Genomic DNA, 11,230 nt, shown 5'->3' on the forward strand with positions numbered 1-11,230 from the left:
CGGCTAGATAACTAGACATATACTCGCCACCTCTATCAGACCTTACCCTTTTGATTTTTCTGACGAGTTGATTTTCGACTTCATTTTTAAAGTTTATAAACGATTGTTCTGCTTCATCTTTAGTCTTAAGCAAAAATACTCGGGTGTACCTTGAACAGTCGTCTATAAAGGTGACATAATAATTCTTTCCACCTCTGCTTGCAACATTTTTGAAGTCAGCTAGGTCGGTGTGAATTAACTCAAGAAGACTCGTATTCCTAGTTGTAACTGGTTTACTAGGTTTCTTTGTGAATTTAGCCTCAACACAGCTAGCACATTTAGAGAATTCTTGACTCGATAAAGTTGGAATTAAACTCATAGTTCTAAGTTTTTTAATATAGTCAACATTCAAATGACCTAATCTACCATGCTAAACATCAATAGACTCAGCGATATAAGCAGAACTAGATGCAATATTATTAAAAACTGAATCAGTGTTAAATATAAAAAGACCACCAGAAAGATAACCCTTGCCCACAAATTCCCCATTACGAGACATTACAAACTTGTCAGCCTCAAAAACAAGTTTCAGACCAGCTTTGTTCAATAAGGCACCAGACACGAGGTTTCGACGCAATGAGGATACAAATAAAACATTAGTGAGAGCAAGTGTTTTCCCTGAGGTGAGTTTGAGAAAGATCTTGCCTTTGCCTGTGATCATTGCAGATGAAGAATTACCCATGTAGACACATTCCCCATCAGCTACCTCCTCGAACTCATCAAATAATCCCTTATCAGCACAGAGATGTCTGTAAGCGCCAGTATCCAAGACCCATTCAGCAACATTACCTACCAGATTTGCTTCCACAACCACAGCAGCAATGATATCATCAGTCACAGGAACATAGGCTTCAGGAGTTTTCTTTTCAGTGCACTGGTAGGCTTTGTGACCAGTTTTCCCACAGACAAAGCAAACAATAGGACCCTTTGGTTTCTGAATCTTAGCAACTGGGTTGGTATGCTTCCCTGGACCATTCTTCTTAGCAGGACCCTGATTCTTACCCTGACCAACCTTGGTCTTACCCTTAACCTTGAACTTCTCAAAATTGGACGGCCCACCAGACTCAACCAAATTAGCTTTAACAGCAGCAACAACAGCATTCGAAGATAGACTAACAGGTTTGTCTTTAAGGCGATTTGCCTCTTCGGTCCTCATGTGTCCTACTAGTTCTTGGAGAGACATGTCTTTTTTCTTATGCTTAAGGTGGTTTCTATAGTCAAACTAGGAGGGAGGAAATTTCTCTAGTAGTACATTAGCCACGAAAATGTCATCTAATTTCATACCCTCATTAACAACATCAGCACATAAATTCTCATAGACATGCACTTGTTCCATAATAGGTTTTTCGTCGGCCATCTGAAATTCCAGCCACTTACCCACAACATATTTCTTTTTCCCTGCATCATCCGCCCCATATTTGGCCTCTAAGGACTCCCATATCAGTTTGGAAGACTTATGAACCATAAAAAGGTCAAAAAGGGTGTCAGTCATGTTGTTTAGAAGCTGGCATCTAACAGTCTTATTGTCCTTATCAAATTTATTAATAGTGTCTTCGTTTGACTTAACAACAGAAATAACAGGGGGAGTGTCCTCTACAGACACAGCAGCAGCAGCCTCTTTAACAGGAGCAAGCGGATCACTAAACAACACATAATCAATTTCTAGTTGTTCAAACAACATTAGCAGTTTCTGTGACCAGCGTTTATAGTTATGATCGTCTAGTTTTTCAAGCTTAGTCAAATCAGGAAGAGTTTTGGACATAACAGACGACATTTTTACAACAATAGTAAATAGTTTTCAAATTGTTATCTGAGATAGTGCAATAACAATGAAAGAATAAGAACAGAAAAGGAACCGATTTGCAGCGACGAGGTATGAAGGCCTCTGCCTTGAAAACTATGTCGGCACGACCGTGGTGGCGATCAGCAGGCGCCGGTAGTTCCCCAAGGTTTGACACTGCAGCACCCAGACTTGCCCACTCAAGGCTGGAAGCTTTGGAACGAATATAAGAACAGTACCCAGAAACGTTTTAGAAGAGAGGAAACATTGAGAGAATAGAGTGAATGTGTGTGTGTTGAGTTGAGACTCTATTTATAGTAAATAGGAGCTGTTAGAGGAGCCAAAAACGTGGCCCTAAAACGCAACCAACAACCCGAGTAAATGGGAGCAAGACTCTCTCCCACGAACAATCATTAGCTAACTGTTACACACATACACATACACTGCACTTGGACAACCCAAATACACACAAGAATAAAAAGGGTAAAAGGGGGCCTTTGGCCCGCACCACAGGTGCACTACCCGAGCCCGAGCCGGACCAAGCCGGCGCGCGCGCGTGTGTATGTTTGGACCCAAACCCACAAGCCCAAGTCTCACAACAAAAGCCCCTTTGGTCCACTCAGTTAACCAATCAAGTGGAGGGACTAATATAAAGATGAGAAGAGTTGTGTTTTCCACCGATGTGGGACAAAACACAAGAATCAAATGCTTTATATTGCCTTTTATAAGGCATCATTTCCAACAGACTTTACTCAAACGGAAGAGAGACATGCTACTTGACAAACACAATGAACGTTCATCCCAGAACCAACCGGCATTGAGAAGAGTAACCAAGTAGCACAATCTCTTTTATCCAAGCAATGTAGAACATTCACATGCTTTATTCTTGGATATCCGTACCAAAAATAAATGTAAAAAATTGATAGAACAAAGAGTATTAGTTTATGGAACTAAGAGATTTGCAGTCAAATTAACTTTTAAACTATGAAAAATTCGACTTATAATTTTTACCCTATTGTACAATACCTTTTTTCGCTATTAGCTTGCACTTTGAAAATTTCCGCCGTAGCTACATGTTATGATTCCGTCACTTCTTTCATCTTAACCTTGACACCGAATTATGACCTAATCATACTCCCTCCATTCTATTTGGTATAGCTCCGTCATAACGAAGTGCAGAAATAAATATGGAACCATTTGTCGTATGGGTTGGCCTGGGAAAATTTTAAAATGAAGAAAACAAACTTAAACAAAAATGTAAATAACCTAACAAAACTTAAAAAGGAGAAATCAAAGTGTCTCTTATATTTTTCAAAAACTATAAAATATCTTTAAAGTGGCAATCGATTCTAATTTCTGTCACTATGAAACATATTTTCCACTTTACAAGCAAAATCAGAGCATGCTAAAATGTATCAATCAATAGTTTACACTTTCTTTTCTAGTAAATAAATCAACCCATGGGTGAGGATCATTACATTTTATTCTCATTTTAAGTTGCTTTTAATTTTTTTAATAATCGTAAATTCATTTATTTTTGTTTACCAATAATCGTGTATTAACAATTGCAAAGTAACTATATAAAAGTTTAGAATACTGGAATTTTATACCAAATGGTAGGATGGTTCCCGAACTCTTTTTTTGTTTTCATGATAAATTAATTTGGTGAGTAAATAATGTAAACTAAATAATACTCCCTCCAATCCAATTCAAACTACCCACTTGCTTTTTGAAGGTCAAACTTTGAAAAGTATAAAACTTTGAACGATATAATTTACATATGAACCCAAAGTGGAACTAGGAAAAGAGGCGTATCAGTTAATTTACCCGTAGTACACGGATCCCCAAAACACCACATAAACTTATCGAAGTGCCAAGGCTAGCCTTCGACAACTCTAATCCTGTCTCGTTCATCAGTAAAACGAAAAGCAAAAATTTGATCCTTTGCATCAATAACATTACCTAGAATTGTACCTTTAGGGTTCCAAAGCTTGATCATTGTGTCAATCGCTGCTCGCACATTAATCGATTTCGAAGTCCACAGACGTCCCACCAGCATCAACTCAGACCTTTGTATCTCTCGCACGTCATCACCCACATCCCAAACAAAGCCTGCATCCCCGTCTTCATCGTCTTCAAACAGAGGTTGTTTTCCTTCCCTTCGCCCTACTTCGCTCGAACTCGCCATTAGGGCAACAAAAGGAATGAAAAACCGAAACACAACAGGAGAGAGAAAAGAGAAAGAAAGAAGAAAGACAAAACCGTCGCCTACGATAGGGAAACTAACGTAGATGAGGCCTTGAAGAGGAGGAGGAACTAACGACGAGAATTAGACGGAACTCCTCACAGGAAACCCTAGAGGCACAACTTGATGTTTTGTACTTTTGTATGTTTTTGAGTTTTTGGTTGTCATCCTTTATGCTTAAATTGGATCTTAGAATAGTGACTTTTGAATGGGTCTTGGTTGCCTTGTGACGGAGGTGATGTATTTTGATTAGAAATGACCAATTTGATTTTTATCGTGCTTAATGTTGGTTATTTCACAATTTTGTAGCAAGACCACACTTGCCTTGCAATATGGCACTCTACCTCATGAGTGTCAAATTGTGAGTTGAAAAGGCTACGAGTGTAATCCCGGTTCAGATTTTATAATAAAGTAGTTTTGCTATTTGCTTATTTTTACATTAAGGGTCATTAGTATAGTTTGTGAACTTACTCGAGGACGAGTAAGAGATAAGTGTGAGGAGATTTAATAGCACTCTATTTTACTCGTTTTTTAGCTCACATTTTATCTCTTATTTAGTCAAATTAGTACTCTAATTAGTGATTGTTGTATTATGAAAATATCTTTCATAAATTATATTTTTAGCAAAAAAAAAAATTATATACCAAGGAAGAAAAACGCGCTCAAAGTGTCGCCTCGAAGACCACCCAAAAGCAAATGGGTAGTTTGGATTGGATTGGAGGTAGTATGTATGGAGCAAAGATCCTCTTCATTTCCTTCTCTCCATTTCTTGTCCATTTCCTCTCACATTATAATATAATACTACACCTCTCTTTGTATTGCATTTTTTCCTTTATTTATCGATTGAAAATATGAACCGTTAGATCGCCGTGAGATGAAATCTTAACCCTTGATAAGAAATGGACCCTCCATTTCTTTTATGAAAAAATGGAGAGAATACTAATTGGTATGTATGTAGTTGGTTGGACTATTATGATATACTAATAATTTAGTGATATCACAAGTTATGTGGGGGTCCAAAGATAAGGGTGCTGCTGCTGCAATGCAAGTGTGATAATGTTAGCAAAGTTCCCTCAATAAAATTAAAACAAGCCACCACCCAACAACAGGATCTGCTTGGATCTATCCTTTATTTTTTATTTATTTTTATCTTATCGAACTTGTTCTTCTTGCAGAGATCATGTCTCTTTATTCATTTCTAGATGCATATCTCTATTATTCTTCATATTTTTATTTTTTTAAGAAAAAATAAAATTGTATGATTGAAACTTTTTATTTTCACGTAACACGCTTTTTTGTTATTGTTCGATTGGAGAAAAAGGAACATACATCGGATGTACTACCACCAACTTTTTTTGTTTTTGAGCATATATGTATATCTTTTGAGCTTATTACCTCAAACTTTATTTGGTTTTGAGCATATGTATATTTTTTTTGAGCTTATTAAAATTTATAAGTTAGATTATAATTTTTTTTGCTTCAAAACTCAAATTTTACTAAATTTATATGTAATACTTTTGAGTTTTATTGTAATTTTTTAGAGTTTAATGTTTAAGTGAATAAACTCAGAAACTTTATAGTAAAACTCATAATTTTTAAAACAAAACTCAAATTTTTTATTAAAATGCTCGAAAACTATTGAATTGGTGGTAATACATCAGATGTATAATCCACCTACTGGTTCGATTGAAATTTGAAACTTCACTCTTCATTACAATTCAAAGGGTAATAAAATTGTATTTTTAAGTAATGGAGTATAAATTATTTACTCTCTCACGACAATTTCATTCATTTATTTATCTTTTATATTCTTTATAAAAGATGTTTTAATAAATATAAATAACTAATTAGAAAGGATAGAATATATTACTCCCTCCTATTCGGAATAACTGTCTCATTTGGATAATGGCACGAAAATTAATGAATGAAGTTAAATAATGAAAAGTATTGTATATGGGTAAGAATATAAAAGAGTTAAATAATGAAAAGTTTACTAATAGGATGGGTTAGGGGTGGTTGGGGTCGTAAATAAAGAAAAGAGCCAAGGGTAGCAAAGTCATTAAACCTGCCCAAATAAGGTAAATGGGACAGTTAAGTGAATAGACGGAAATGGCAAATGGGACAGTTATATAAGATAGTGGAATATAAAGGTTTTTGTATATTTAGCAAATGGTAATTACATCATTATATACACTACTACAAATCCAGGCAACTACAACGCCTCTTCAACAACGATTATTCACGAAAATCACAATAGACGTTGTAGAATGTATGGCGCGAATTTTACTGAAATGAATTACAACGGGTATGGTTATAAAAACCGTTGTTATAAGTTTTAACAACGGGTTACACATGCACAACCGTTGTTAATAATTTGGCTCAAAATTGACGCAAAGTTAGTGAAAAGTAATCACAACGGTTACTTTTGGAACCCGTTGTTAAAACTTATTTGACAACGGTTGTTGATTTACAACCGTTGTTAAAACTTATTTGACAACGGTTGTTCTTTATAACCGTTGTCAATACCTTCCATACTATAAACCACACAAACACAAGTCTGCTACAGCCACAAAACACAAACCTTAATACACAAACACAAACCCAGCAGACAAACACAAACACAAACACAAACACAAAACACACTTTCTCATCGTCTCTTTCTCATCGTCTCTTTCTCTCTTTCTCATCGTCTCTTTATCTTCTCGCCATCCTTTGTTGATTTCATCGTCTAATTATCAGGTAAATCTCGCCTTTGTTGGTTTCATCGTCTTTCATCGTCATTATTTTCTTTTTCTAATTATTTCATTTGCATGTGTATGTGTTAGTTTTTATCGACCATTATGTTATTTCTTTAAGTATTATTCGCTTAATTCGTCTTTCATCGTCATTATTCGCTTAATTAACAAAGATGAAGCAAGATGATAGAGAGGAATGCATGATAAACATAATTTATATATATATATATATATATATATATATATATATATATATATATATATATATATATAAATATATAATATAAAAAAAAAAAAAAAAAAAAAAGAGAAAATTGTTGATTACACCTTTTAAAAATCACTTTTTGAAAATTACTGAGCCTTATAAAATTTTTTTGAAAATTACATCCAAAATATTACTTTTCTTCTAAAATTGCACCAACTTGAGGTTTTTGGTGAATTTTGATGATGTTTTTATGATGTACCCTTTATTATTTGAGAGCCTACTTACCCAGATTTCTTACCTCTCCTTAACACAAACCAATTAATCACCCCAAACATCATAAAAACATCATCAAAATTCACCGAAAACCTCAAGTTGGTGCAATTTTAGAAGAAAATTAATATTTTGGATGTAATTTTCAAAAAAAATTTTACAAGGCTGTAATTTTCAAAAAGTGATTTTTAAAAGGCTGTAATCAACAATTTTCTCAAAAAAAAATTACATTAATAAAAAGGCAATTCTTATATTTTCATAGAGGGTCTTATTCTCCTCTATGATATCCGTCCTCTCTTCCTTGGCTATTTGGAGGTTCCGTTCAGCAGTTGCTATATCGTCAAATAGCCGCAATCTTTGCTCCGTCAAGCCATCTTCTTTGGCGTCCTTCAGAATGGATCGAGCATCCGCAAGGTAGCTCCTGAAACTTTCTTCAATGTGGAGCAACCGGCGGATGAAACTGTTGTTGTTCTCGATCATAGTAAGAGTCTTAAGGATGATATCATTCATTTTGTTGGAGTTTGGAGTTTGTTTTGAAAGATTAAGTAGGGTTAATTTATTTGGAGTTTGTTTTAGCAGTTAGGGTTTGGAGATGTATATAGTGAGATAATGGAAATGTTAGTTGAGATAATGCATGTATTTATACTAAGCAATGTGTGGGTTGAGTTGTTTTTTAATTAATATATATGTTAGGAAGTTGTGCCATAATCATCATCATATCTCTCAATGCTGCTTCAAATATTATTACTAATCCTTCTCATTCCATATTGTCCGTTCATATGCACAGTGATGGCAGTAATAATGCATGCATCGGAATTATAACGGGCCGTAATTATGCATGCATCTAGTAATATTTAATTTAATTTTTTTTTATTTTTTAAGAATAAACAACAACGGTTATTTATTAAAAAACCGTTGTCTTTAGTTATAACAACGGTTTTCTATATTACAACCGTTGTTATAACTTTCCCCTCAAAATTGAGTCACACTTTCCACAACGGGTTTTTATACTTAAAACCGTTGTTAATAGTTTTAACAACGTTTTCCTTAAGAAAACCAACCGTTGTTAAAACCTTTTACAACGGACGCTTTAACAACGTCCGCTTTTTTATATAACAACGGTTTTTAACCGTTGTTATAGCCTGTATCTGTAGTAGTGATAGGTACAATTCAAGTGTGAAACTATCAACAATATCCTACAATTGTGGCAACTAAATACATGAAATAAGGAGAAGATAATATGGTTAATATACTAGACTAATATACTAAATAATGTAATCAGTTAGTGCAAGATTGACCTGACCCCCCTTCCAATAAATCTAATGCATAGTTTAGGATTTTGGAATGTCCGGGGTCTTAATGACCTGAATAAACAGAAAGTTGTGAAGTGGTTTATGCATAATAATGGTGTAGGATTGTTTGGGCTGCTAGAGACTAAATTAAAACCTAGTGTTCTTCTTAATAAGACTTCGTCCTTGTGTGATGGGTGGAGTGTTTCTACTAATTGTAGTTGGCATAAAGGAGGAAGAATTTGGGTATTATGGAATCCTCTTTGTTTTGATGTGAACTTCTTAGCTTATGGTGCTCAGTTTATTCATATGTTGGTTCAATCTAGAACTGATAATAAGAAGTTTTTGTTAACAATGATTTATGCTTTTAATGGATTAAATGAGAGGAAAGAACTTTGGAGTTTCTTAAAGCAGGAGTCTGAGAGTTGTTCTTTACCTTGGCTGTGGACTGGGGATTTTAATACTGTCCTTTCTCCTGTTGAACGTCTGGGAGGTAATACTACTGAGGCTGAGATGGAGCAGTTCAAGATTGTGTGTCCATCGTGGGATGGAGGATATCTCGCAACTGGAGCCTTGTTCACTTGGTCTAATAAACAGGATCTTTGGAAGTAGAGTTTATAGTAGGCTTGAGCAGAATTATGGGCAATCAGGAATGGGTAGAGAGTTTTGGTGATTATTTGGCTCATTTCCATCCTGAAGGCTTATTTGACCATTGTCCTTGTACTTTGGTTGATAGGCAGGCTGACTTTGGTGGCAAAAAGAGTTTTAAATATTTCATTATGTGGGGTACTTCTGAGGAGTTTAAAGAGTGTGTATCTGGTGTGTGGAAGACTAACTATACTGGCACTAAAATGTTTAAGGTGATTAAGAAGCTCAAAGCTTTGAAGCCTGTTTTTAAGTTGCTGAATAAGACTTGTTTTTCTGATGTGGAGAATAGTACTATCATTGCTAGTGCACTGTTAGAAGATATTCAGAGGAAGTTAGTGGAGCAACCTGGGGATATGGAGCTCATTCAAAAAGAGTATAACCTCTCCCAGGAGGTGAGGGCTTTGATTGAGGCTAGGGATAGTTTCCTGGCTCAAAAAGCCAAGGTTCAATGGTCCATTGCAGGAGATATCAACACTGCCTATTTCCACCATGCTATCAAGAAAAGAGTTATGTTAAATAAAGTTATGCAAATTGAGGCAAAAGAGGGGGTCCTTTGTACTGAAGGGAGTAAGATTCAGCAAGCCTTCCTTGATTACTATGAGGAGCTTTTAGGTCAGAATACTAAGACTACGATGTCAATGTCGAGTGGTAAGAAGGGGAAGTTCTTTGTCTTGATGAACTTGGGACTTGCTGGCTAAGCTCTGTTACTCTTGAGGAGATTAGAAGTTGCTTATTCGGTATTCCTAAGGATAAATCTCCTGGTCCCCCGACGGTTATACTAGTCGGTTTTTTCAAGGATGCGTGGGACATTGTTGGATGTGAGATAGGAGGAGCTATTATGAATTTTTTTGACTCAGGTAAATTACTCAGTCAGATTAATTCTACTGTGATCACTCTAATTCCCAAGATGGAAAGACCCACAAATGTCACTCACTTCAGGCCCATCTCGTGTTGTAATGTCATTTATAAGACGATTTCCAAGCTTCTTTGTAATAGATTGGCATTGGTATTGCCTGACATTATTAGCAGGAATCAGGGGGCTTTTGTCAAGGGTCGTAGTATTCTGGAAAACATTCTTATTTGTCAAGATTTGGTGAGATATTATTCAAGAAGGACTGTGTCTGCTAGAAGTATGTTTAAATTGGACCTACAGAAAGCCTATGATACTATTGAGTGAGGATTTGTTGAACAAATGTTGAGTGCTTTGAATTTTCCTGAGAAGTTTAAGGGCTTACTTATGAGTTGTATCACCTCTACTTCTTTTACTTTGAACTTGAATGGTATTCAGTTTGGTTACTTTCATGGGAAAAGGGGCTTGAGGCAAGGTGATCCTTTGTCTCCTCTTATATTCACCATATTTATGGAGTACCTGACTAGGATTCTGGACTATGCTACTCAACAGTGGTACTTTAGGTATCATCCTCTTTGTGCTGGGTTGAAATTGAACCATTTGTTATTTGCAGATGATTTAATGTTATTCCGTAAAGGAGATGTGAGGTCCATGATGCTGATGTTAAGGGCTATCTCTACTTTTTCAGCTGGATCAGGGTTAAGAGTGAATGCTAGTAAGTCTGAGGTTATCTTTAATGGAGTTTCTGATGAGGTTAGAGCTGACATTGTTCAAATTTCTGGGTTTAAAGAGGGACAGCTACCCCTTAGATACCTGGGTATTCCAATCCAGCCTGGTAGACTTACAAGGCAGGACTGCAATATTCTGTTGGATAGGATTACTACTAAAATTAGAGGGATTGGAGCTAGGAAGCTCAGTTATGCAGGAAGGCTGACTTTGATCAATTCTGTACTGAATACTTTACACAATTATTGGGCATCCATTTTCTTGATTCCAAAATGTATTATCACTAGAATTGAGGCGATTTGCAGGAATTACTTATGGGATGGTGGAGCTGAGTATCAAAGAGCACCTCTGGTTGCCTGGCATACAGTTTGCTGTACTAAAAAAGAAGGAGGTTTGGGAATTAAAGAAGCAAGGGTGTGGAATATAGCAACAGTTGGTAAGCT

The 11,230-nt window shown here is 35.8% G+C and overlaps 2 protein-coding genes across 2 annotated transcripts; one reads left to right on the forward strand and one right to left on the reverse strand.

Annotated features, from left to right (window-relative positions):
• Positions 1 to 1,261: 1,261 nt before the first annotated feature.
• Positions 1,262 to 1,813, reverse strand: LOC141595289 (uncharacterized). Its single transcript, XM_074415255.1, has one exon. It carries the CDS (start codon positions 1,811 to 1,813, stop codon positions 1,262 to 1,264), a length of 552 nt encoding a protein of 183 aa, XP_074271356.1.
• A 7,388-nt stretch (positions 1,814 to 9,201) lies between these two features.
• On the forward strand, positions 9,202 to 10,388 carry LOC141595290 (uncharacterized). The gene is made up of 2 exons (XM_074415256.1): positions 9,202 to 9,859; positions 10,069 to 10,388. The coding sequence occupies exons 1-2, from the start codon at positions 9,202 to 9,204 to the stop codon at positions 10,386 to 10,388; spliced, it is 978 nt and encodes a 325-aa protein (XP_074271357.1).
• The last annotated feature ends 842 nt before the right edge of the window (positions 10,389 to 11,230 follow it).

Source organism: Silene latifolia, chromosome 8, assembly GCF_048544455.1.
Source record: "Silene latifolia isolate original U9 population chromosome 8, ASM4854445v1, whole genome shotgun sequence".
Lineage (NCBI taxonomy): Eukaryota > Viridiplantae > Streptophyta > Magnoliopsida > Caryophyllales > Caryophyllaceae > Silene > Silene latifolia.

What these genes read in the sequence shown, in the direction of transcription:
- LOC141595290 (XM_074415256.1), top strand. Translation starts at nt 9,202, where the DNA reads ATGGGCAATCAGGAATGGGTAGAGAGTTTTGGTGATTATTTGGCTCAT. An exon ending in TACGATGTCAATGTCGAGTG is followed by an intron (nt 9,860 to 10,068) that starts GTAAGAAGGGGA and finishes TTTTTGACTCAG; the next exon opens with GTAAATTACTCAGTCAGATT.
- LOC141595289 (XM_074415255.1), bottom strand. Translation starts at nt 1,813, where the DNA reads ATGTCGTCTGTTATGTCCAAAACTCTTCCTGATTTGACTAAGCTTGAA.